Source organism: Daldinia childiae (genome assembly GCF_008694065.1).
Source record: "Daldinia childiae strain JS-1345 chromosome Unknown Scaffold4, whole genome shotgun sequence".
NCBI lineage: Eukaryota > Fungi > Ascomycota > Sordariomycetes > Xylariales > Hypoxylaceae > Daldinia > Daldinia childiae.
The window spans coordinates 2,628,804-2,656,192 of record NW_022984645.1 but is presented as its reverse complement, the minus strand read 5'-3'; the positions used below and the strand labels follow the sequence as shown (position 1 = coordinate 2,656,192).

The 27,389-nt window shown below is 45.1% G+C and overlaps 5 protein-coding genes across 6 annotated transcripts; all 5 read left to right on the top strand.

Moving 5' to 3' along the window:
• Nucleotides 1–1,939: 1,939 nt before the first annotated feature.
• GL218_05028 (uncharacterized protein) lies at nt 1,940–2,929 on the top strand (the record flags this gene model as incomplete). Of its 2 annotated transcripts, none has more annotated exons than XM_033581662.1 (3): nt 1,940–2,048; nt 2,101–2,313; nt 2,391–2,929. In XM_033581662.1, the coding sequence occupies 3 exons, from the start codon at nt 1,940–1,942 to the stop codon at nt 2,927–2,929; spliced, it is 861 nt and encodes a 286-aa protein (XP_033435210.1). The 2 variants fall into 2 exon arrangements, with proteins under 2 accessions (XP_033435210.1, XP_033435209.1); XM_033581661.1 differs by having other exon boundaries at nt 2,370–2,929.
• Nucleotides 2,930–3,288: 359 nt separating this feature from the next.
• On the top strand, nt 3,289–9,258 carry GL218_05027 (Glucan endo-1,3-beta-glucosidase BGN13.1; the record flags this gene model as incomplete). Its single annotated transcript, XM_033581660.1, has 11 exons — nt 3,289–3,291; nt 3,347–4,263; nt 4,340–4,388; nt 6,528–6,776; nt 6,827–6,913; nt 6,964–7,018; nt 7,222–7,385; nt 7,450–7,669; nt 8,244–8,879; nt 8,935–9,021; nt 9,095–9,258. The coding sequence occupies 11 exons, from the start codon at nt 3,289–3,291 to the stop codon at nt 9,256–9,258; spliced, it is 2,631 nt and encodes an 876-aa protein (XP_033435217.1).
• A 2,881-nt stretch (nt 9,259–12,139) lies between these two features.
• GL218_05026 (Sugar transporter STL1) lies at nt 12,140–14,155 on the top strand (the record flags this gene model as incomplete). Its single annotated transcript, XM_033581659.1, has 5 exons — nt 12,140–12,195; nt 12,334–12,647; nt 12,722–13,455; nt 13,517–13,643; nt 13,773–14,155. 5 exons carry the CDS (start codon nt 12,140–12,142, stop codon nt 14,153–14,155), a joined length of 1,614 nt encoding a protein of 537 aa, XP_033435111.1.
• A 5,896-nt stretch (nt 14,156–20,051) lies between these two features.
• GL218_05025 (Catalase-1) lies at nt 20,052–22,331 on the top strand (the record flags this gene model as incomplete). Its single annotated transcript, XM_033581658.1, has 2 exons — nt 20,052–20,282; nt 20,337–22,331. 2 exons carry the CDS (start codon nt 20,052–20,054, stop codon nt 22,329–22,331), a joined length of 2,226 nt encoding a protein of 741 aa, XP_033435215.1.
• An 821-nt stretch (nt 22,332–23,152) lies between these two features.
• Nucleotides 23,153–24,388, top strand: GL218_05024 (uncharacterized protein; the record flags this gene model as incomplete). Its single annotated transcript, XM_033581657.1, has 4 exons — nt 23,153–23,488; nt 23,561–23,731; nt 23,893–24,129; nt 24,197–24,388. 4 exons carry the CDS (start codon nt 23,153–23,155, stop codon nt 24,386–24,388), a joined length of 936 nt encoding a protein of 311 aa, XP_033435216.1.
• Nucleotides 24,389–27,389: the final 3,001 nt, after the last annotated feature.

Sequence of the window (27,389 nt, the reverse complement as noted above, 5' to 3'; positions counted from 1 at the left end):
CAGTTTGACGGGGGGAATATAAATTGATTGTGGAAACATAAGTTTGATAAAGCAACATCCCTTAGCCGCCAGTAATGTCTTGACATATCTGTTTTGGAGGCGTTGTGATCATGAGGACTATCAGCTCGGATAGCGACATGGTTAAGAGAAACTACTATTCCAGGATTGCAAATGCCTAAGATGACTAATACTCGAATAGGGGCGAGGCTTATCACATGCTAAATATAGTAAAGAGAATTACAATTGGGAATTGCTGTCATTAGATGTGCACAGGATTACTTAGGTATACGTTTCCCAACCCGTTAACTAGACAATATAATCTATAGTTAGTCCCTTGGATACGAAACCCGAGTCTGCTTCAATTACACATTAGTCAATGCCGCCTCGCGCTTATTACGTTATGCGTAGTTTATCGAAACTTGGGATTTGAATATCGTAGATCCTCTCGGCACACATGAGCCGGTATGCAATAGGAGGCTATCGCGCGCCAGGCTCGTGTAGCAAATTTATAATTATTTCCCCTTTTATGAGGTATTACGGATATGTTACATATTCAGTACAATACGATAGAATATTATCATTTACCGAGTAGGGCACGGATCTTTCAGCTCTCACTTATACATATGATTATTTTAAGTTAATACCGGGGTGGTATTCCTGATATCATGTGTCATATCCGATTCGATTCTACTTTGTGTTATGGTGGCAATCGCTGAGGCAACCGACCTGAGGCCAAAAACTGGCAAGTGTTGCGATTGGTACAATCTGGACCACCATCGTGTATAGTGAGTTATTCCTAATTAAGTCCCTAGAGATCATGAGACCTTAACCAAGGCGCTGACTGGCTGGTGGACGGGGCTGGGGATATCTGATACATACCGGCTGGGAGCCCAACAATCTCAAAAGATCCTCGGGATTCGCAAAGATCTCCTCAAGGGCAGCTTCCCGTTAACCGCATCGATAGCCGCACGTCATATTATGCGTAGAATACAAGGAGATGGTGTAACCTGCTTAGGGTTGCCAGTGCCACATTCGGAACAAGGTCCAAAAGAGGCCTTGATGCGAATAGAGAAGGCTTTGCCGATTGGCCAATCATCTTAGTTTCAATCTAGTTATCCAGAAAACAGATTTTTTCAGGGGATGTTTGAGCCCCTGCTGCAGTGTCTCAACCTGGGAGCCTCAGCATTCTCTTGGCGAGCGGTCGTTGCGTTGGGATATGGTCGTAAAAGCGTCAAAGACATAAAAAGAAAAATGATAAAAAGATGTAAATCAGTTATTTATGAGCATCTGCAATTAAATATAACTGTATGGCATTATCAAGAGATATTTTCGATAATTGTTGAATTATAGTCATCTTGTTTCTCCAAAATACAAGGGACTTGGCGTTCTGCGTTAGGTATATCGATGCCAAACGCGATTCTAGAAAGTTGCTGCATTCCATGTCTTTTCTAGCGCCCTTGGGAGATCTACTCAGACTCGGAGAGTTCGAAACGTGATAGCTTTAAACATTATCATAGCTAAGCCTCGATGAGTCTAAATGCTTGTCTTGAAGCCAAGGAGGCGATCGGTTAGTTAGATCTGAAAAGTGGGAACATCTAGATGCTGAGATGCGATTGGTTGCGAAACTATTTCTCTACGTTTTGTCCATCGTTTCGGAAACTTCGGACGATATTTCACGCAAAATAGAGGCAAAATGGCTGGTGTAATTGATAGAGACGCACTGCTTGCTACATGTCGAATAGTTTGCTTCAGCCAAAATGGTGTATATAAGACTCGGAATGAATCGCAGGTTCAGCAATTCTACTCTCGTCAGCACCACACCAAAACCTTCAACTCACTATTTGTTTAATCCATAATTCCTTTCTATTGTCTTGAGGACAGCCCTGGTGGCATATTTTAACGTCATAATTCCTGTTTATTAGTTCCTCAAGTCGTCAAGATGAGGTACTCACTTATTGCCACTTCCAGCCTTCTTGCCACTGTTTATAGTCACGGTCTTGTGACATCTATCAAAGGAGCAAACGGTGTAGTGATGCCCGGACTTAGTGGTATGTTAAGAATCCATCTCGCGCTTTGATGTTGTATACTGATTGGAGATAGTTGCCGACGGTACGCCCCGAGATTGCAGCTCCAACTCCTGTGGGTCACAGGCCGATACAGCAATTATTAGAGACCGTGAGATAACATCGGGCAAGGCGAATGCTCTGGGCAGGACCCAAGGTAATGGACCCATCGACGCCACCGCCATGATCCAGAGTTTCATGGGAGCAGGCACAACGGTTCCAACCAACAATGGTTCTGCTGCTGCCACCGGTGTGGAGGATAACATCCCGGGAAACGTAGCAAAGAAGAGAACCTCCTCCCTCGAGGACTGGGCGATTTGCTTTCAGGTCTTACCAGTGGTCTCACTGGTGGCCGCACTGGTGGTAATAAAGCTAAGACCGGCGCGGGCAGCAAGACCGAGACGCCTGAAGAAACCTCGGTTGCCGCTACGGCTGGACAGGGTGCCACATCGGGACTACCTACATGTGCGGATGACGGTTCAATCACCATGACATTCCGACAAATCAACCAAGATGGTGCTGGTCCGATAGAGGCTGCTGTTGATGGAACTTCGGGTGGTCAGGACCCTAACGCGTTTAAGACTGCCGAAGTAACTCAGGATGTTCCGGGTCTAGGGTTCCTAGGACTATCCGCAGCTAAAAATACAGATTTTCCCTTGACTGTACAGATGCCCGAGGGAATGACTTGCGACGCTACTGTCGGCGACGCTCAGAACGTCTGCATCGTGAGAGTTCGGAACCAAGCAATTGCAGGACCGTTTGGAGGTTCAGCGGCCTTTACCCAATCCCCTGCTGCACGCAAGCGGGCAATTACCTACCGTTTGAAGAAGCGTAACAACGCCGGGCAGAACCGCCGCCTCAGATAAATGATTTAAGAGTTATTACTAGGAAAGCGTGGTTGGGAAAGGGGAAGTTTAGGATTATCTGAGTCTAGGTACCTAGGTACATGGTCTAAATGGTCTTAGTGAAATTTAAGTGACGTCAATTATCGTTAGCGTCAAAGCTTGGTCCTATTCAGCACGAACCACCGCGTTGTAGCGTAGTGTTAGTGATCTCGATGTAAACTGTCACGTCACGTCACGTCTCTATATTATGTTTGTTATTCTATTTGATAGTTCTACAACGAAAGATTTATTTTTTCAAACTAGTTACAGTTATAATTTTACATAAATTGAGCTCTAAAGTATAAACTTCAGGTGCTACAATTATGGCAACGAAAGACTCTATGGTAAAGTAAGCCCCACATTTAATAAGATGGTTCTGATTCATTAACTAAAATATAGGCGGCGCGGCCAGCTCTTCAAGATGCTAGTAGTCGGGCAAACCAGACCCCTATTCTTCCGCCGTCCGGCAAGAAGGCTGCTGGACAACCTCCCGCAACCGAAGTCGCTGTACCGGCCCCGAAGGTCGCTGCTACCGCTGGCAAGAAACGCAAGTCAGAAACGTCGCTAGACGATGATATTGCCGCATACAAGCAGGACCTTTCCCATATCGAAACTGATCATCTGTTCATGGATATGAGTTGCAACCAAGTAAGGGGCAAAATCAACAAGCTTTTGGATAGCGACATCATGAAGAAAGGAGAGTTCTGCCATGCCATCGGCAGCAACTTTAAAAGCATCAATTTATTTCTGTCTAAGAGAGGAAGTATGGATGGAGCCGGAAGTATGGTTTATAATGTCGCTTGGCAATGGTTCAAACAGCGAGAGATGGCTGGTCTCAAGATGCCGGATGTGAAAAAGCGACAGAAGACCGAAGCTGCTGCTGCTGCTGCCGCAGGGTCCAGTGGCGCCAGCAAGGCGACAGTGCCACTAGTTTCCGGGACGGATATCAACAACGTTTCTCTACCTGGTGAAGAAACAGATTCTGTTCCAGTATACGACACATGTGACGAAGTTCGCAGGAAGATCAACGCGCATCTCAAAACGCCGGGTTTGACCGCTGCACAATTTTGCCGTGATATATATGCACAACTCAGACAGCCTAAAGGTAAATGTTTTCAGTCGAAGCAACTTGCTGATTTCCGTGGCAAGAAAGGTGCCACTTCTGGATGCACCAGCCCGGTCTTCTATACTGCTTATGTCTACTTTGAGAAGAAGCGAATTGCCGAGGGCAAGCCGAAGAATCCTCATCGACTTAAGATGGAGAGCCTCTGGGCTACAAGAGGGGGCGTTGACCGCCAGCATGACGGACGATGCACGTAAGTATCAATCATTTTTTACTTCTTTATTTACCCGTTGCTACTAGTCATTCATTGCGTTAACTTGGGTATACAGCTACATAACTACATCTAACAAGCCACTCTATATGGATCAATATGGACTGGTTCGTCCCATAGATTAAACCGCAATAGGTGTCAGTTTTTTTTGGTTTTTGGGTGACGGGTGGGTTATGACGCAATATGGTGGCCGAGTTGAAGGGCAATTCCAAAGTTGGGGCGGGTTCCTACTATTATACTACTATATATTATAGATGGCAACATCGTTGTAAAATTATATCTTTGTCTTATCTTGATCTAGATCATTACAGCTAAGGGGGCACAAGGATGTCAATTGAGTGATAAGGGTCGAGTAGACTCCGAGGAGAGTATCATAAGCTTGGTATGAATCCCTTAAGAAGGACCTAACGACAGGGACAAACGAGGGACGTTTTAATATGCTAGAAAGCACTAATTCTTAACGTTATATGGGCCCAAAATAACTATGGACCGGTCGATTCTTTTCGGTCGGTGTAGTTTTAGTCAGAGTCGAAAAGAAGCTCTTATGAACTAACTAACCCATTACCTACCTCCTAACAGACCCTCCCTACATGTTTAGATCGCATGGATCGACATAAAGCAGATCAAGTCCCAGAAGCTAATAGGTACCTCTTAACATATTCCTGTTACACGGGAAATCAAGAACGGGGCGACGCCGAATTGCTAGTTCTTTGTATCAAAACGGGCAAGCGGGTACACGTTTGCTAGAAAAGCAAACAATTTGAGGACGTAAAAACTGCCGTCGAGAGTTCATGCAATCTATCAGGCAGCTAAAGCTACATGAGTTGATCGGCGTAGCAACTTGATAAAGCCCAGTACTATGTATGTATCTTTAGTCTTCATTAATCATAAAGCTCATCGTCGATCTCAAACTTATTAGATCATGTGCGCATAATAGTTTTGTAGCTGAGTCAGAACTTCAAAGCAGGGTGATATTCTGGGGACAATTACTTCCTAGTATCTAGGTTTTTAGTATGAGTTGAATGCTACAAGTTTAAACATTAGTTATTGAAAGAAGATGATAAGTAACAAATATAAGTAATATATAAGTACCTATATTAAGTACCTATATTAAGTACCTATATTAAGTACCTAACGTAGTTAATAATATATCTCAAGCCCAAGTACTCAATCAAAATAATTGACTAACATATATAAGTTTATCTATTTAATACAACACAGTGCTTGCGTTTGAGCCGCAGAAATTAAATTTGAAGGTTTCGTAAAGCAAAGAACTTCGATATTATAGGATTGCATAAATACCTAGGTAAGGTACCTGTCAAATCTAAAGTTAGCTCAATTTGCTACGTTCCCTTACCTTGGCCATCTTCAAAAGGGAAGGTCTATTTCTATATCGGGCTACTGCAAATCCACCTACCTACCTTATAATAGCCACATAGTGGTAGGAGCTACCTTGAAACGTAGTAGATTCGGGGTAACTCTTTCACTAAATTGCCCGAAGAATATAATGGCTCTCTTTGCGATGTACCATAACCGACTTGAAGTCTTTCACGGGATATGTCATCATGACGTGAAGTAGGTTATTTCTATATGATCTGCATCAATATTTTAAGGTGAAGAATTAAGTAAATTATTAAACTATCGATTAGTTTACGCAAGGTCAAAGTCTCTCATAAGATTTAGGGGGGGTGGTGTAATTGATGCTACGGTGAGAAGTAAAGTGAGATGGATGCAATGTGCTATCCTTATTGGACAATGGAGCTAACTATTATGGAAACGATAATGGAAAACCATAAATTAGGTAGCTAATGGGAAAGGACAACAACGATCGCCCTCCTCTACAAGGCGAAATGTCATCTTCGACTGCCGTAAGTCTTACATATGTAGAGGTAAATGTTAAACTCCATTCGACTTCTTCGTAATCAAATAATCTGGCATCATCATGAACCTTTAGCATAGTTTCAACAGCTAGATTGTATGAATATTCAGGGCCCTAGGTGTTGCTGGCGTCATCAGAAGCAGCTTCCGGATGCGAAGTTCGTATACGGACCTCATCCTCATAAGCCCCGTTAGAAATGCCGCCAGCGTCTGGCCCAATGCCGCCTCAAATATATATAACTTCACTCGCTAGCTTTGCGAGGTAAATATCTTAGCTAGCTTGCTGAGTCTCAACATAGGCTCATACAACATTAACGAATATTCGATATGGCTGTCCTTAAGCTTCTCGTTGCTGCTCTGCTGGGCAGAGCTTCATGTTACAGTATCCCACGGGTCCAGGAGACACCGAAACCATCTCTAAGCGGGCCACTAGCTTCTGGTATGCTAATATGGACCACACGGGCCAGGGTCGCGGCTATGCGCCAGACCTGGGCGATGACAGCTATCCTGTATATATTGCTGTAAAGCCTGGCGATGGTCCTGGTATTGCGAACGCCATAAAAGACGCGGGAAATGGCAATTCGCGAAACTCCCAATGGCTAGCGTCTCAACCAAGGGTATGAGTTTACTATGAAAGGTCATCGGTCTCGGGCTAAGATATAATTAGGTAGTATATATCCCACCTGGGACGTACGAAGTTAGCGAGACCATCCGCATGAACACCGATACTATTCTTATGGGTGATGCCACAGATGTAAGTGTATAAGTTACCTCTAGCCGCCTATACTCACTAACTTTTGTCAGCCGCCTATAATTAAAGCCGCAGCCGGCTTCTCGGGAGAGCAAACCCTTCTATCTGGTAAGCCCGTCTTACCATAAAAGAGAGCGTGGATTTTTCTAACTATGTGTCACAGGTCAGGATCCGGGAACTGATGGGAAGGAGAACTTTCCTTTGCGGTTGGAGTAAAGAATGTGATACTTGACACTACTAGTATTCCAGGAGGTAATATTGTTCTGGTACTATGACGAGTTCCTGGGCCTGTTTCTAACAATGATTACTAGGTAACGAATTCACTGCACTCGGCTGGGGAGTTGCTCAAGTCGCTCAGTTGCAGAATATCAAAATTGTTATGGCATCACCTGTTAACGGCAATGGACATACTGGTATCCAACTTGGGAGGGGCTCTACTCTCGGTCTAGCTGACGTTCGAGTCGAACACGGCCAGGTAATTAGCATAGAACCCTCTTCCAGTTGACATGGTGGGAAAATTACTAATAAAATCGATCAAGAACGGAATTTGGCATAATGGCCATCAGCAAGCCCTTTACAAGAGCATTTATTTTTACGAAAACTCGGTTGGTATGCTGATAAACGGCGGGAATACTATTAGTATTATCGGCGCGACGTTCGATACCGTGGGAACCGCAGTTAGGCATGACGGTGGTTCCCCGTGGATTGCCCTCATTGACGCAAAATCCATCAGTTCTGGCGTGACTTTCGCAACTTCAGGTCAGTGATCGTCGTTCTTACTAAGGAGACCCCACGGGGTTGACCCCTTATAATTTCTCTACTCCATAACTTTCAATGCGTTTTATTCGCGAGACCCGAATACGGTCACAACCCCTTCGTAACACTGTCAGTTGACAGAAACTAACGAGAGGCTAATAGGATACCCATCATTCCTTTTGAGAACCTGGACAAGATACCAACTCAGAATTGCTCAAGTACGGGGAGAAACGGCATTAGGTCCTAAAAGCCATGTGGATAACTAGTCATACGGAAACACCGTGAATGGCAATCCTATCTACGGCCCCGTGTCCTCACACTGAACCGACCCGCTGCTTTGGCACCGGATGGCAAGTATCCCAGTTGTCCCCGCTCCCAGCTATGCAAAGAACCCTGTCTCGGACTTTATCAACGTGAAGATTCAGCCAAAATGGTGGTCACAAAGTACCTTGGAGACAACACTGTGGACGAGTCGGGGGCACTTAACCAAGTATTACAATATGCGGCAGACATAACAAGATTGCTTATTTCCCATTCGGCAAGTATAGAGTAGACGATACTTTAATTATACCAAAAGGCTCGCGTATTGTTGGCGAGGCTTGGGCGACGATCACTGGTAACGGCGACAAGTTCAAGGACTCGGCTAATCCGAAACCGGTTGTCTCTGTCGGCAAAAATGGCGACGTTGGAACGGCTCAAATCCAAGACATGCGGTTCACCGTCTCCGATGTCCTTCCTGGTGCTATTATTCTGCAATTTAATATTGCAGGCTCGTCCCCCGGTGATGTGGCCTTGTGGAACTCGTTAATTACCGTCGGTGGCACGCTTGGAGCGTCTGCGCTTGCTGACGCTTGCGGCGATGCGAGCAACGAATGTCAGGCAGCTTTCATTGGATTACATCTCACCTCTAGCTCATCCGCGTACATTGAGAATGTTTGGAATTGGGTTGCCGACCACTTCACCGAAGGGAGCGGCGGTTGTAGTATAGCTGCAAAGGGCGGCGTGCTTGTCGAGTCTACCAAGGGCACCTGGCTCCACGCGCTCGGCAGTGAACATTGGTGGCTGTATCAACTCAACTTGCGAAACGCGAAAAACGTTATGGTTAGCTTGCTACAATCGGAGACGAACTATGACCAGGGCGATAATGTTCAGCAAATACCGCCATCTCCTTGGAAACCGGATGCGAAGAACTGGGGAGACCCGGATTTCTCATGTGTGTGATGATGGAAATAAAAGATGCCGAATGGGGTTCGCGAACTACATCCAAGGCGGCTCCGATATATTCACGTACGCATCCGCATCCTGGGCCTTCTTTAGCGGCCCGGGCTACCAGGGATGTTCGGGAGATTGCCAGGGTAAGTTAAGAAGAAGCAGTCATTTAATCTCCTATTCCTGCATAAGTTACTGACTTTTTTTTTTCCACGGCAGACCACATGCATTGGATTTCCGAGACACCGATAAACCTCAAAGCATACGGTATATGCTCAAAGAGTACTCAGACGGCTCTCCACCTCGGGGATGGAACTGACATCCTCACACAGCCAGATTTCACAGGGTCCTGGGGAAGTTTGGTGGCCCGTTACACGCCGTAAGGGGATGCAAGGATGTAAGGGGGAGAGTTACTTCAGTTCCACGTGCATTGTATTCGTAATATCTAGATCTGTGTATACACTATACTACATACAAACCCTTATCCGCATATCATTCCTTCGTATATAGTTAGTAAAAAAAAGCATTAAGATAAGCATGTGATAGCTCGAATTTTTAATGTTCGCAAGAATCCTTCGTATGCATAATGACTTCATTTTCACGTTGTCGAGCCACCTAAGCGCCGCGTATTGGAGTGCTCGTATTATATATACCATGTGTACCCCCTTTTTATCGTCGTTGGTTAGAATGAAGATCTATCTTCCGGCTTACTATAATGAGAAATTTGAAAAGCTGAAACTTGCCTGTCTTTTCTCCAAATAAACGCGAGTTTTTTCCGGACATGGCGAATATTTCTTACAAATTTTAATAGGAATCGTGCCTTGCATTTCCCACTCCTATTATTACTGGTTGCTACGTACGGATTTTTGCAAACCTCGTAAACTTGGTTGATTATTATTATTATTTATTTCTTTCGAGATTTTAACTAATATTGTGGAATTTATTTCTAATTATATGTTTTACACTAATTCGATTCTGGCAAACAGAAAAGCCACAGACTATGATTGATGCAGATCGACATGAATCTTAGTTCATGCTTGCAGCCTGACGCGAGATACCGGCCGGTAAAAATCGTGCTTTAGCTCATCCCGTAGACTTGGAAGAACAATGCAGCCGCGTGGACTTACAGCCAACCAGCCAGCCAACCTTCGGGTCAACATGCAGCGGCGCCGCGTCTCTGCCAGTTTGACAGCTTTTGAACATCATCTTCCTGTTTGAGTATAACTAGGCGATTGTTGGTGCGCCTGGGGAAGGAGGGCATCTGATTGCGAATTTCTTCCAACCAGAATCTCTCATGCACAAGTCTCGTCAGTTCTCACTCATGTGGCGCGCCTGGGATTTTTTTAGTTGTAATACCTGAGAATTCATGCAGGCTGTATCATCCGCGATGCATCTTTCTTTCGAACGAGGTAAGACCTTGGAATATCTCACCGAACTCTGGCCGGGCAATAGGGCTATTAGATGGCGATAGTGGACCCTGAAGGAGGAGGATTGCTGGATCTCGTTGGGTATTGAGCGTGTAGTGGAAATAAACCTCCACTAAATCATCCACTCTATCATCCACTCTGGAGCCCCACGTAAAAACCACGGTGTGCGGTTACAGCGGGGGTATCTACTGTGGTTGATAGGGCCCCCTTGTCTTGGTAATCCTTGGTTCTTGGGACTCGAGGCGAGGGGGGGAACGGTGGGAGAGGTGGAAAAGCCTGGGGTACCCCCAAGAAGTTGCAAGGACCCATCGAGGGGGAAAAAAAAGGTCGTTCCTAACCCCCGCATAGATTTGGAGATTTGAAGGATTCAGGGAACGGTAACGGCAATAGTCGGTGACGATCATACATTAGTTAGCCGGTTCTACTTACTTGGGAAAGCCGAAAACGCCACAATGTATAATGATTGTACATATTGTATATAATAGTTCTGTCAGCCCAGTAGTCGCACCCTTTTTAAACCTTTGTCGATAAGCCATTCTTTACATAGATGGACTAGTTACGACGTTTCGATTCCTCTTATTACGTAGCATTTTCATCATATATTCATTGAATGTAAAGAAAAACAATACACTACCTCGTGTATCATGTATGACATTACAACATCGTTTCTTCTTTTTAGTAACAAAGCTTTATCGGCGAGTTTTGCTAAATTGAATTTTGACTGGCCTGACTGGGTGAAGGGGGTGAAGAGACTTGAAGATGAACTAAACGGACTGAGGACTAGACTGAGGACTAGACCGATGCTAGCGTATGATTTTTAGGTATCTAAGGCAAGCCATTCCGTTACCTTGCATGCCTTACATGGGGGAATGCCGCTGGACCCCTGAATTCAACCAGTTAGCTCAGCCCAATGCCAAATTTTACTCTTAGCATCCTCTTAGCCGAACCGAGGGAATAATGGGACAATGACCGGGCAATACTAGGACGTGCTAGGATACTAAGGATATGACCTCATCTTTCCGGTCGTCATACCATGACAAGTGGAAAGCATGCCTAACACGGAAATCAACCGTATAAACGTATTGGGACTCGACTCACTCGACTCCACCAACATCCATGACTAACAAAGGTTGCCAAATGTAGCCAAAGGGAAACTTTTTAGAGATCGGCAAGATCAGCGGTTGGCTCGGCCCCGGTCCAACAGGCATGCAGGGCCTTGCAGAGTTGTAATCCCAACTGGCCAACTGGTACGCATGGACAAAAAGCTTGGTTCAAGCTTGGTTCAAAAGATCCAGGATGAGTCTGAGAGCCAGCCTTAGTACCACCTTTCGTAGCCGTAGCCATCTGTAGCCATCTGTAGTTCTCGTGCAAAAGTTCAGTTTAGCGTGGTCTGCGTGTACAGTTCCCACCTCTCACGAGCCTTTTTGATCTCCTTGGCTTTGTCTGCATACAGTGTCTAAGTGTCTGCATGTCTAATGACCTTTGTCAGCAAACAAACTTGGATCATTTCTCCATCATTTATATGAGGGTCAGGCCCGCCATTCTCCGGACTCTCCAGGTCTTACTCCCACACCTCCATACGTCCCTTCAGTCTGGTACTAGATTGAAAATCCGGAGTCGGTCAAATTTCACCCCTCATTTTCGCCGAGGCCACCATTAGAGAGAGAGATCTTGTAGAGAGAGATCTTGTTAGATCTGCCTGCATAATTGTGAACCCTCGGATATTTTACAACGCGTTGGCTCTTTTTTACTAAACTCCGAACCGTATAATTCATCATGGCGGCGGCGACGGGGACAACGCCGACGTACATGGGCCTTCAGGGGGTCGCTGTCCATAATGGTCAGTACGGTGGCTACTACGGGATTTTTGCTATTCGGTTACGATCAAGGAGTGTAAGTTGTAATACCACCCAAAGTCCCCTATGATACCACCTGTACATGTTCATCGACCGCGACGTTGTCGTGCACGGGTCGCATCATGTTTCAATAACGTTACTCTAGCATAATTCAAAAATACTGACCCGGTTTTAGAATGAGCGGTATCATTGGTTCGACCCATTTCTCAAATGTATTCACAGAAGTAAAAGGCAATCCGACTATGCAAGGTCTTGTCACCGCTATTTACGAGATCGGATGTCTCATTGGCGCCATGTTTATTCTCGGAGTCGGTGATTTACTTGGCAGAAGGAAGGCAATGATACTCGGAGGATTTATCATGATTATCGGCGCCACAATTCAAGTCACTTCGTTCCCGGGCCATCAACCGCTAGCTCAATTCATTATTGGTAGAGTTGTTACTGGCGTCGGCAATGGTATCAACACCTCCACTATTCCAACTTATCAAGGTACGTAACTCTTATGCGGCGCTATGTGGACTTTTATGTTTTAGTTTTTTATACCAATTCTAACATTTTTATAGCCGAATGTAGCAGAACTTCCAACAGAGGTTTACTTATCTGTATCGAAGGCGGTATTATCGCATTTGGTACTGTAATCGCATACTGGATCGACTATGGCTGCAGTTTTGGCAGCGAAGACCTTTCATGGCGTTTCCCTATCGCTTTCCAGATCATTTTTGGTATTTTCGTGTGCGTTTCTATGGTTTTCCTGCCGGAAAGTCCCCGTTGGCTTCTCACCCACGAGCGGTATGAGGATGCCGAGACTGTCATCTCAGCCCTGCGAGGTTTTGAAATGGGCAGCGAAGAGACTCACACGGAACGAGACATCATCTTGGATTCTATCCGTGCCAGTGGCTTCACCGGCCAGAAGAGCACCCCGGTCAAAGCCCTCTTTACTGGTGGCAAGACTCAACATTTCCGACGTATGTTGCTTGGCTCCAGCAGTCAGTTGATGCAGCAAATAGGTGGTTGCAATGCAGTCATTTACTACTTCCCTATTCTTTTTGAGGACAGCATCACTCCAGGCGACGAGAACATGGCACTACTAATGGGTGGCGTGAACATGATTGTCTACGCTATCTTTGCTACGACCTCTTGGTTTATCATCGAGCGGGTTGGCCGACGAAAGTTATTCCTTTATGGAACTATCGGACAGTGCCTATCGATGGTTCTGACATTCGCTTGTCTTATTCCTGGTCCTCATATTCCCGGTCAAGCATCCAACGCGGCTAAGGGTGCAGCTGTCGGTCTTTTCGTAAGTTTCATATTCATGGAATCTGTTAACTACATGAGATTTGCTAATAGTTTATTGACAGACCTACATCGCCTCATTTGGCGCAACTTGGCTCCCGCTCCCCTGGTTGTATCCTGCTGAGATCAACCCCATCAAGACTCGCGCGAAGGCGAACGCTACTTCGACTTGCACTAACTGGCTATTCAACTGTATGTATTAATTTTATGTCTCCTTTATCGCTATTTTATGGTACTAGGTCGTTGCCCGAATCGTCGGGCAAAGCTTATTAAACTCCTTTCTCCTTTCTATAAGTATCGGTAACTAATTGGTTATTACAGTCCTTATCGTCATGATCACGCCGATTATGATCAGCAACATTGGTTGGGGCACTTATCTGTTCTTTGCCGTCGTTAACGCCTGCTTCTTGCCCATCATCTGGTTCTTTTACCCTGAAACAGCCAAGCGATCCCTGGAAGAGATTGACATCATCTTCGCTAAGGGATTCGTTGAGAATAAGTCTTATGTCAAGGCTGCGGAAGAATTACCTCTTCTCAGTCCCGAGGAGGTCGAGCAAGAAGCTCTTAAGTACGGACTTATCGATGTTGCCGCTAGGGGTGCGGCGCGTTCTGCTGGCCCTGCTGGTGTTGTTCACGAGAAGGCTTACAGTGAAAAGAGCGGGAAGAGTGATGAGGCCGGAAGTCGCGAGGAGATTGAGAACTAAGGGTTTAACTCTTTCTACTGCTTCTAGTTGGTACCAATAATATGGTTGACAGTAACAACAACCACCGGTGCATAAACTTGATAATGCTTCGATTAACGAAGTCTGTGGAGCCAGATTTGCTCCAGACTAATTTCGATAGTAGACTGGTTAGATAGACCTGGACTCGACCAGAACTAGATTCCATAGATCTACACTTACTTCTAAAACGGGGGTTGAAGGTGCAAGATACCCATATTGCTATAACGCAAAACGTTGATAGTCAATACATTCTTTATAACACCCAAGAAAATGACATGTAGGCCGCTTGGATGAAACCACATAGAACTGTGACGATATTAGACCAATTCGAGCTTTATTCTCGACATTGGTGGCTGCGACATAAGTTAACTAGGTACTTGATTTGGAGTTACCGGATTCCCTCTATAAAACTATCCGAGAGCTGAGTATTGTAAGTATTTAACCATTGAATAAATTAGCTTAATATTTCGCTTGCGCTTGTTTTTTTGTTTGGCAAAAAGAAAAAATGTTAGAAATTATTGATTTCAATAGATTCTTCTAACCTGGTGAATAAATTGAAACTCCTGAGTTCTATGTAATTATAGGTTGTTACGTTTGCAATATCATGGCTATTTGTCTGTTTGAACCTTCCACGGCCCATCTCGACATGTTTCTGGGCAATTGGAAGAATAATAGCACCCTTATGTGCTTAGTAGACGCACGCTTTTTGTGAAAACTCCGAGAAAACTCCTTTAGGTTTTCAATGGGGAACAAAGTAAGTCAAAAATGTGATACACACTCAACGTTTTTCAATATGGATCCATTTCAAGTTTAGAAGTGTTACTAGCAGTGGCCAAGTGGATCAGCACACACGTCAGGTGGTGACAGCTGTCTACAGCTGTCTACACGTGCCTAACTGGTGAAGTTAAAAAATGTTACTAACATAGATTTACAACTCACGGACTTGAATTAAGAATTCTAGGATATGAACAGATAACTAGTCCTAGAGGGAATTGGACGGTCCTCTCTGTTCAATCTGAATGTATTTTATCTGGCTTTGTGGGTAATTTTTTAGTAAGGCCTGAGGCGCAGGTATGTTATCTCTCCTACCTGACTCACTTGGTGGATGATAAATAAAAGGGGTAAACATAAAGGGGTAAACACCAGAAGTAGCAAACATACCTAAGTATTGTTGACCATAGTATCGTTGACATAGAATTACTAACCTCACCCCAAAATATCGCTAAAAGGGATCTACTACTGCCTAACCTCTCGAATTTGAGTGAACATGTAATGCCTTAGGAGGTAAATATACCAGTACCATGGAATAATTGTTTATCACTACCCCTCAATCTTTTCGTCCTGGTTTTTTTCTCTTACAAAAAGACCGTTGTGCCATTACTATGGACTATCTTCCTAATATACTAAATATAATGACATGCTATTTCACATATTATTTCCTTAAAATTTTTTTTAAAAAAATCGATCTCTCCAACACGTTCAATATTCCTATTCCTACCAGGCAGCTTTTGATGTGTCTTGGTCTATGTGCTAATAGTTTATCTAGCCTCACCCCCTTTCTTGATAACCAAATCACGAGGCTAGCAATTACTCAGGATTGTGTAGTACTTCGTCTTCACACGTCCGTCAAGTATCCCTCCTCGTCAGATAGCCCTCGTAGAATATCTGTCCATTCCAATTCAGGTTCTTCTTTAGAATTGAGGAAAAATCCATTCAATCCACTAAACAACTCAGCATCTCCCCGTAATTACTAGAATATCAGATTCCTTTAGATAACGAACTTGCTCGCTACCAAAGCTATTCTGCTGTTTTATTGGCTGCTATATCCAACATGTTCCTTCTATCTATTGTGTCCTGCTTCAGTTCTGTCCAATCCATCCCGTTAGTATGTGACTTTGTCAAATCACAGCCTCCGTAAGACGTGGGTCCACAATCTTAGTGCAAGTTTACTCTTGTAGATTATCGAACATGATGCTGTTTGTTCAGATAAAGTACCAAGTCACGAGATAATATCTATTCCGCTCTGATTCCCATCAGGTCTAATTACTACCAATTGATGGAATTCTAGTAGGTTTCCGCCTTATGATTGGCAGATACCAAAACCTCCCTGCGTCATGTCCATTAGTAGCATCGATCTACTCCTATTGAAGTTACTCACGATAACTTCCAAATTGGGAGACGTGCCTTCTATTCTACCCCTTCGTGGGAACCAAGGTCACACATATAAACCTAGACAAATCCCGTGTTGTTCATCCCATCTTCTAACTCACCATCCACAACTTTGCTCAATCACCAGTTGCTCTTCTTTCCTCTTTGCTATCCCACTTGCTCCTACCATTGCTATCCTTGCTTTTGCTCACACGACACTACATAACCGGTACTCGTGTTACGATCCCTTAGAGTAAGTCGTCCTCTTTCCAATTTAATATAAACCAGAAGCCCCCAAGCCCCCATCCCTACCAGAAGTTACCCATCTCCTTCATACTCTAAACAAATATCCTAATATTCATCGGATATTCTATTCTACCCATTCTTCTCTGCCGCCGTTTCCATCTACTCATTACCTCACTTCTAGCACCTACACATTACTAGCTTGCTTCACCAATTCGCTTTACCGACTTGCTCTCCCTTTAAACACCATGTTCTCCAACAGCCAGACTCGTTATATCACTCAACTGGAGGAGCAGTACAAGAATCCTCTGTGTCCTACCTCTGCTCCACCCCAACTATAACATCAACACATACCCGCAAATTGAAATACCCCGGACGATGTCAACGAGTGTGAGCGCACCCATGCTACCTACTTTGGGTACAGATACGCATGGAGCTACTCAGGTGCAAATGGAGCATATGATGTCTTCGAATAGCGGCACATATCAAGGGTTGATCCAAGATTTTGGCCATTTCCGTCAAGTTAATGATCAATACTTGAAAATCCACAATCGCCCAAGGGGTGATTGTTCCGACTTCCCACCTGATTCCCACAGTCAACAGCAGCTAGTGAAGCTGCTATTTGAAGCTGCACATGATTGCAGCCAAACATACGAACCCGAGGGTTCACAGAGCGTCAGGCGCCTCCGGCAAGGGAATTATGCTGACTTAGAGTTTGAGTTAGCCTTATGGCCTTTATTGGTAAGAGTATACAACCTTGAATCAAGTCCCCATGCTAATATTAGTCCAGATGTCGACACGAGACGCACAAATAGGACAGTGTAGGCTTCCAAACTACCTCTATTGCAAGGAGCCCCCGTACAACTCGTACGGATCCTTTATGGAGAGGTTCGAAGCAGTGTGCGACGCCCTTAGAGTATGTTGCATGATCCCCTAAAATGGTTATTGTATTAACACTTACTGGCTTAGTTGTCTAAGGACGTCGTTATTTCTCTCTTTAAAGATGCTACTTTCAAGCACCGTCTTGCTTGGCGCCCAAGAACGGAACTTAACGTAAGTCTGATATAAGATTATCAAAGGAAAACGCAGCTGACACCCTAAAAGCAAAAGGCCACAAACCGAAAGCTGAACGGAGAGCGTGACGTTCAGAATGCTATTGGAATTCGAGTTGCTCAAGAGAACGGCATCAAAGCAACCAAGAGCGGAGAGCTTGTAGATCGAAACGGTCAAATCTACGGGAACGTTAAGAAACGCTCTACAGCTTTTGAGAACAAGATATCCAACACCAAGAGGCGCGGGCGTGATCTGAAGCGTGGCAAGACTCCCGGTCACTTAGATGCACAAAAGGACAGGAGGAAAAGGGACAGCCAGGCGGACAATGACACGGCAGAGAAAATAGAGACGGGAGAGAGTACCTTGCAATTAGATCCAAGTTATAACGGATATACTGGATATACGGAGGATCTATCGCAGGGACATCAGGAGGTTCCAGCGGGGTATGCTCCTAATAATATGAATACCCTCCTGATGCAACCTACACTCTCTCCCACGGAAGATCTTTATAGCCAAGATCCTAACCCGCTTGCAGGGCCTGACGTATCCCTACCTTTCTCTCCAGGGCAATACCAATGCCTCATCAGCTTATACGCCTTACGGATGGCACGCCGATCCAACACCGACCGCTGGTAACTTAGATATGTCATTGGACTTTACTTTAGACATGGGGTTACCGCAAGCCGAGACCATGAAACCCGACGGATTGAGCCAGATTCGAGATACCGCGAATCTGTACAACTTCAATCCTACGGCACCAACGTCTTTTGGTGGCCAGCTAAGCAACGTGATAGCTCAGGGGCAACCCGACCCGCTCGAATTCGTAAACCAGGCGGACCCATCAACCCAGAACCAGTTCTACACCCCGGGTCCTCCAGGCTATCATATGCAATATTAAAGCTGTGCTAGTTGAAACCTAATGGTTACTGGTGGTCAAAGAAGTCTGGATAATAGTGCGGCTTCAAGACGGCAATATAAATGGGGGTTGAAAGAGCCATCTTGATACAATGGTTGCCTACGCTAGGAAGCCTGGGCAATAGCGGTGTATGGTATTTCGTTAGGAGGTCTGTTAGGATGGGATGGGGATGAGGACGATGCGGATAAATGAATCCGGATCAAGGGCTTTTAGTTTTCTTATGATACCCAGATAAGGCTTTGGAAGCGAATGGCGTTTTCGTATGGTACTCGTAGGCGATTTAATATCTACTTCGTGAAAATGGGCGTCTTATTACTTAAGTTTCTTCTTATGTGCTGTATCCCATGGTTGATTTTGAAGTTGCCTTGAGTGCGAATGGCCAACATTCTTTAGATAAGTGTCCTCGCTTTAGGAGATATGTATTAGTCTTTGCTCTTGCCGTCGTAAAGACATCCGTGGATGGTTCATACCCATGATTTGAGGGAATGATATGCGGAAATAGCTAGGCTTTTTCTTATGGAAGTAAATTGTCTAAGGTAGGAATTCTTGGTAGTTCAAACCCGAACACTCGTTTGCCATGTTCAGTGGCTGTGGACTCTTGGCCTCACCATCCAGCTTTTCGACACCCCCCTGAGAATATACATTTACATTTCTCATATATACCTGTTGTGACATATCTGCTCTAGTAAAGCTTGAAAATAGACAAGATGTAGTGTAAGGGGGTATACCGTGGAGGTCTCTTCTATAAATCCCTCCTCGGCTCAACCACGCAACATCGGACTTAAAAGAGCCCAGACTTCACCAATGTTTTTTCCAAAATATTTTCTGATAAATATGTTGGACAAAGTACTGGGTACTTGGGGATTAGCCAATTAGAATAGTCAATTGGACCACAAATTAGGAGCTCTTGCCCCTGAAAACACCACGTTTATTGTATGTCAAGTCATTTTGAGATCCACCACCATCACTAATTCCTTCTAAGCTATTGGGCAACTGGTTGACCACGATGCTACGTAGTCTCGGCAGATAACCGAGCTTTCCCGATGTGGTGGTCGCATTCTAATATGACTTCTGTGATTGGTTCATTCTTGCAACGGTCTAGCTCAAGATGACAGGGATATGACGAGATGGCGGCTCTAAGTATCATATATTACATCAACACTTTTGACAATTCCACGAGGCACTCGGGATTCACTTGTGAATTGGGAAATCAATCCACTATATCGCTCTACCATATCCACACCTAACCCGGCATTCAGTCTCAGCCCAGCCTTTTTCTCTGTCGTGATGGTTTCTTGACGTCAATGACATGTTCCGCTACGCAATTATATGTGAGATGGTGACCTACAGATACTGAGGTCCGCTTGGAAGTGCGGACAGATGCGGGACTAAGAAATCTATATTTCTAATACAAGAAGGAGATGTAGACGCATCGGCAAAGTTTCTAGTTTCTCGTCTTACTTCTCTTCACTATAATTTATTAAATCCTCTTGACTCGGCTTCGCCTAATTGCCCCTTATGTCATCGAGTATTATATCAGATACAGCGGACAAAGTGAAAAGTATGGTTGGCGGAGAGAAAGGCCGCAAGGCCGCTGATCTTGACACCGTTACCCAGACGGTATCGCCCAAGGACAGGATTACTTCCGACTTTGGCGTGAAGATAGGCAATGTCGATGAATGGTTACGAGTAACAAGCAATGACAAGACAGGTCCTATGCTTCTAGAGGACTCATTTGCTAGAGAAAAAGTCGGTTATGGCCACTGCCATTGCTTTAATATCTATCACTAATCTCTACTATAGATTCATAGATTTGACCACGAACGAATTCCTGAACGGGTTGTTCATGCACGAGGTGCTGGTGCGTTTGGTACCTTCCGGTTATTTGAGAGCGCCGAGGACGTATCAATGGCAGGAGTTCTTACGGATACCTCTCGTGAGACGCCTGTTTTCGTTCGATTCTCTACCGTGGCAGGGTCTCGCGGTAGCGCCGACACCGTGCGGGACGTTCGCGGGTTTGCCATCAAGTTTTATACGCAGGAAGGTAATTGGGATATAGTTGGAAACAACATACCAGTTTTCTTTATCCAGGACTCTATGAAATTCCCGGATGTTGTTCACTCCGTGAAACCTGAACCTCACAACGAGGTGCCGCAGGCTCAGTCAGCTCACAACAACTTCTGGGATTTCGTGTTTATGCATACCGAGGCCACTCACATGTTCATGTGGACGATGTCAGACCGAGCGATTCCGCGATCATATAGGATGATGCAGGGCTTTGGCGTAAACACTTTTGTTCTAGTTAATAAGAAGGGCGAGCGTCACTTCGTCAAGTTCCACTTTACGCCCGACCTTGGCGTCCACTCGTTAGTTTGGGATGAAGCTTTGAAGATTGCAGGTCAAGATCCCGACTTCCATCGCAAGGATTTATGGGAGGCGATTGAGAACGGCGCTTATCCGAAATGGAAGTTCGGCATCCAAGTGCTCCCAGAGTCTCGGGAACACGAATTTGATTTTGATATTCTCGATGCGACGAAGCTTTGGCCCGAGGATATTATCCCGGTCCGATACATTGGCGAGCTCGAACTTAACAAGAACGTGGATGAATATTTCCCCCAGACCGAACAGGTTGCATTTTGCACGTCGCACATGGTTCCAGGAATTGCTCATTCGGACGATCCTCTGTTGCAAGGACGTAGCTTTAGCTACCAAGATACACAGCTATCCCGTCTTGGAGTCAACTGGCAAGAACTTCCTATTAATAAACCAGTCTGCCCCGTTATGAACTTCAACCGTGATGGCCAAGGAAGACATACTATCACTAAAGGGCAAGTTAACTACTGGCCCAACAGGTTCGAGGCACGGCCGCCGGCCACTGCGCAAGAAGGGGCATACCCGGAGCCCCCCTTCAATGTCCAAGGTATTAAGGCGCGATCCAAGAGTGTAAAATTCCGAGAGCATTACAACCAGGCCCAATTGTTCTATAACAGCTTGTCCGAACCGGAGAAGAGTCATGTTGCTGCCGCGTTCTCATTCGAACTAGACCACTGTGACGATCCCATTGTCTACGAGCGCATGACCCAACGATTAGCTGATATCGATTTGGAACTTGCTCAGACCGTAGCTGAGTTGGTCGGAGGACCGAAGCCTGAGAAAGGAACTAGACCGAACCACGGCAAGAAAACTAGTAAGCTTAGCCAGCTTGAATTCCCGCCAGCGAAACCGACGATTGCTAGCCGACGCATTGCTATTATCATTGCAGACGGCTTTGACAACACTGTCTACAGCGCTATTAAGGCGGCGGTCAAAGCGTCTAGTGCATTACCGTTCACCATCGGAACTCGCAGGTCCGAGATATTCCCCGCTGGCGCATCGAAGACACCAGGCAGTGGTGTGAAACCTGACCACCACCTTGAAGGGATGCGATCTACCATGTTCGATGCAGTTTTCGTTCCTGGCGGTGCTGAATCGATCAAGACTCTTTCTAAGAGCGGGCGTGCCCTACACTGGCTCCGCGAAGCGTTCGGACATCTTAAGCCTATTGGAGGTACAGGCGAAGCAGTCGAGTTATTCAAATTGGCTTTCGCATTACCAGAGATTCAAGTGTCGACAAACGAGCAGGCGGTTGAATCATATGGTGTTGTTACCATGAGCAATGTGTCCCCTGACGGTTTGAAGGAGACCGTTACGATCGCAAAGGAGGGAGCAGGACTCTTGGAGAAGTTCTGGTACCAAGTTTCGCAACATAGAAACTTTGAAAGAGAATCAGCTGGGCTCAACGTACAGGTTGCATATTAAGAGAGGATATGGAATGGAGTTCAGGAACCAGGGAAAATATTGAGTACTCATAGCACCTATACTACTAAACTATGTTTAAGAATAACGAATTATAATATCTTAACTCTTTTATGTTAACCTAAATCCTAAACGGCGCAGTGGCACGCATCCGAGTTGTGTTACAATGTTCAAGTAGTATCAATGAGGCGGCTAGAACACTTATCCTCAACTTACACATGAAATCTCTCAGAGTAAACCAAAACGACAGGCATAACGCATTTTATTACCAGATTAAATAAATTACATAGATAGGTAACTTAGGTACCTATACTAATATAAATCGGTAGTTAACAGAACTTCATTATCCAATCTTTCCCGTCATGTTAACAAGTAAGAGTGGGGCCATCATATATCAACAGGACATGAGAACAATCGAAACTTGTGGAATATTCAAGGAACACCCGTGATAAAACATAGGTACCCAGCTTCAATAACATTTTATAATTGTTTTACTCTATTTATACTCGATCGCATCGCGCAATGCTTCCTATTTGATCATGCCATTACCTAAACCCTCTAAAACTTCCAAACAACATGTTAGCTAGCATCGTTAGTGCTACGACCCAAAACAAGATTAGTGAAAGTGGTTCTATATAACAGCCCCATACTATCGATTATAAATACACTCACTCGTTCTAGAAAGGAGGTTAACATTTGTAAGCACGTCTTCGAATATAAAATCGAAGCTATTTTCGTAGATCTAAAATGAACCACTTGGCGGCAGCGACATTGACTGACTCAATATCCAATTGATAAATTGTTAAGAATATAAGAAATACGCCATGACGACTCCAACACATAACGGTCTTGTCATCGTAGCTCCCCGAGCCCCTTATGAGATACATCAATTCCCCACGATCTCACCAGTAGATGATGAAATCCGGGTTCATGTCAAGTGGACAGCTTCTACACCCTTGGACCTTCATCAGGCAGACGGCGGGCTCTTGATTGAAACGCCATTTAGAACTGGATCTACTTCAGCTGGCATTGTTGTCGAAGTTGGGCCCAATGTGAAGCACCTACGGGTTAGTGATAGAGTCATTGGCTTTGCTCATCAGCAACCGAAGTGGAAGAGTCATCAGGAATATGCCACTGCTCCTGAATGGGTTTTTGGAAAGGTTTGTGACGCTTACCGAAGATAATACCAAATTTCCATATCATGGTATAAAAACTAATAGTTAAATCAACAGATACCTGATAACTTATCGATGGAAGAGGCTGTTACGATACCAGAAAACTTCGTCACGGCGTTTAATGCCATCTCCACGGACTTGGGCCTCCCTACTCCGTGGCCGAAGCCCAAAGGCTACATCCCACCCAGGGCTGATGACCCGATATTGATTTGGGGTGCTGCATCCTCTGTAGGACAACTTACTATCCAAGTCCTAAAGTTTTATGGTTACCATCACTTGATTGCGACCGCATCGCCGCGCCATCACGAATCTCTGAAGAAATTAGGCGTCGAAGAAGCTTTGACTATAGAAGTCCAACAATAGTCGATGATTTACTGAAGACATATAAGAAAGGGGACGCCCCAGCTTTTCCATTGATAGTCGACTGCATCGGTTCACAAGATGGATCGGTTGGTCCGATTTCCAAGATCGCCCAGAGCGGTACGACTGTCGCGATTATGCTACCGGTCATCGTAAAGCACGCAACGGAGACAGATGTACCCGAGTACTCGATGGATGCAAGCACCAGCGCCCAGTGGGCAGACGGCGTCAATGTACGCGGAGTGCGGACTTTTTTTTATTGGAGAGTAAGTCTCAACCCTTCCCAAGTTTCCGGAAGCTCACCCATAAACTAACCACAAACCTACCAATTAGAACCCACTCTTCAAGGAAAAACTGCAACTAGAGATCATGCCTTACATGCTGGCTGCAGGTCACGTGGTACCGAATCGCATCCGCGTGGTTGAAGGACGTACTCTGCTGGAGAGAGCTACCAAGGCGTTGGAATTACTTCGGACGGGAGGGGTGAGCGGAGAGAAGCTCGTCTGGAGAGTTTCGGAGGAATGAATAATGAATGCGGTTCGTTATTGCTTGGTTCTGAGCGAGTTTTGATGTGATACCCGGACTGATTAGTTACCTGTACATACTTAATCTTGAGTATGGTTATGAGTATCTTATTTCACATCAGCGGAAGCGATTATTTCTAGCAAGGGGTTAAGCGACTTGACCAATGAATTTTTACAATTGGATTATATAACAGAACTCAAATATGATTACACCATCGTTACCCATATTTGGGGATCATCCTTCGTAACCGGCCCCCACGACTGGTCTCCTTCAACGTGTAGGATCTTATCTAGTGTCAGCTTTCCCTGCTTCGCCTCGTCTCACATCTCCGGCTCCTTCTCATCTTCATTTTCGAGATGCTCTTTATTCTTCATCGGCTCTTTGTTAAAAACTCCTATTCCGATGCGAACAACTTAGTACATGGCTAAAAAACGAAAGTTTTCATCTCCGGATGCTCGGCCATGTTGCGATTGATATCGGGAGTCGTCAGGACCGGCTTGGAGACAAGAGTATCCGAGTCTTTAGTCCCCCTTCATTCTGCTTAGTTTCTAGCTCATTAGTTCGCCGGATTAGCGCTTTCGAGGGATCCAGGAACAGAGCGTAGCAGGGGTACGAGATCGACTCTTCTGGTACGTCTAGATGCAAACTCCCGGCCGATATACCACGGTAATCTTCTAGATCGATTTACGCCAGAATGCCGCGTCAATCCCACCTCTTCTTCGGCGTATGGGGTTTAACTTCGTATATGGGTCCCTGTTAAAGCGTCAGCCAGCTGTGCGTCTGAGTTACTATTATTGGAAAAATCCGCCTTGCCTCTATATCCAGCTTACCACTCGATACCCTACCATAAGGATCTTTGCCGGCAGGAACGGTTGAGCACTTAATAATCGAGGAGACCAGATTTCTGAAAGATAACAGGATATACTTGACAGGTCTATCGAGTGATGCCCACGACCAACTAGGCGCTCGATACTCGGCTGGCCTACGGACAGTCCCCAAGTATTTTCCCGTTAGCGGTGTGATCTTCGCATCCCTCCGATCCTCTATCTCTTCGTAGGGATACATCCACCAGCATAGATCTTCCATGAAGTGCTTCTGCCGTAAGCCCGCGTAGTAGTAATCCCTTATCTCTTCTGCCACAGCTCTCGCCACATCAGCTAACGTAGTGAGCCTATCGCGCTATACTATCAAATTGCGTATCGTATAGTTCTTGACCAAGGAGAGCCATCCCCCTTGCCACCTAATTCCAGGATACTTCCCCCGAAGCTCTTAGCCGACGATGAAAGAGATTCCGGATGCTTGGAAAAGCCCGTGCTGCTTATGGGATATGCGCTGCGTGCCTAGGAGGCGTTTCATCCTAAAGTAGATGTCACCAAACGTGAACCTATCTTCGGACTCAATGATCAGACTCAATAAAAGTCGCACATTCAAAGTACATCTGGTCCCGGGCGTAGTGGATAAGACGCTGAGAGAGCAGACATTTCTGCAGAGTCCATACCCACGAATTGGGAGGCTCGTTGGCGATTGGGTTGTATCTCTTGCCGAACGATCCCACCCCTATTCTTTGAGGGAATTGGAAGCTAGATCCCGGCAACCACTCCTCGAACGGATAAATCAAACTCTTTTCTAGGCTAGACGTATGTTCGTATACTAGTTCGTGGCTGCTCGGCCCCGTTGCTTCTCTTGGAGTGCCATACCCGAGCCATATGTTGCAGGAGTGACGTATGAATCCTTCTCGCGTCTTGAGAAATAACCGGAGTAACTACCTAATCTTTTCAGGCAACTGTTGATATCGTTAGGTGGGAATTACGATAGACTTTGCTCATTGTGGTTGCCTCCTTTTCCCAGTCATCAGGATCATCCTGGATGATGCATAGACAGTCTATCCAGAGGTACCTGATTCTGAGACGCTGTGTAATCTTGATCGCGTCCTGGAACGTCTTGGGGAGAAAAGATACAGCGATACCCTCTTTAAGGCTGCTTAGTGGCCATTGACCTTGACGATGTACCCCAATAGTGACTTATATTTACATATAACTATCCCTTTTTGACCATTAGTTTCAACTACTGATACCCTGCGGTCGGAAGCAAACACATCTATGATACGCATTGGGAGTAAGGGGTTCAAGTGCGGACGTCCGCAGCACAATTTTTCATCCATTTCTTAAGACGGCTAATCGCGATATTTGAGTCTGATTCTATCTCGCGTAGGCGACCTGATATCTTGTTGAATATATTGTATTTAAGGAGTCAGCTCGCTAACTGTTAGCCTTATCTAAAAATTCAAGTATTTACTTACCATTGCTAGTACATATGCCAATAAAACTTCCACGCAGGCTAACCTCGTCAGTGATTTTGCGCACGTTAGAGCCTTGATAGTAGTTTATAGCGTTGAACTGTCTCCATTAGTCCATTCCATTTCTTCTACTAGGCGAGTCTTGACAGTTAGATATCGCAGCGCGAAGTACCATGGAACATAGTCGACACGATTTCACAGACGCCTATAGGGCGCGACGTGAGGCGTAGTGTGGTATCGTGAGCACGTCTTCGGGCTGGAGTTCGGACCATAGTATGAGGGTACTAGCACCTTCAGAAGTTATTCTTCAATCTTATCTACCTAAGGTAGTTAGACAGCTGCAATTTTCTTCTGCTTATAACTTTGCCCCTGAATTATACGCTCTTGAGACATATAGGAGCATCGGACCAATATATATATATAAATGCGAATAAATCAATCATTATTAGAAACGAAGTTTAGAGAACAACTTATTATTTTACATACAATTGGCCTGCGCATTCTGGTCTTACATTGCTTATGCGATACCATGAGAGTTGAATTAATTTGTCACCCCTCTGTGGCTGAGCTTCCTTGTACCAAACTTTGTCTTGCCATCGAGGGGCTCAACTATACGAAAGACCAGGGGACATAGTAGGTTGTTGAATGAAGCTGATAGTTGACCCATGTCACCTAATTAGCATTGTTTAGCACTAGGTTTTGAGT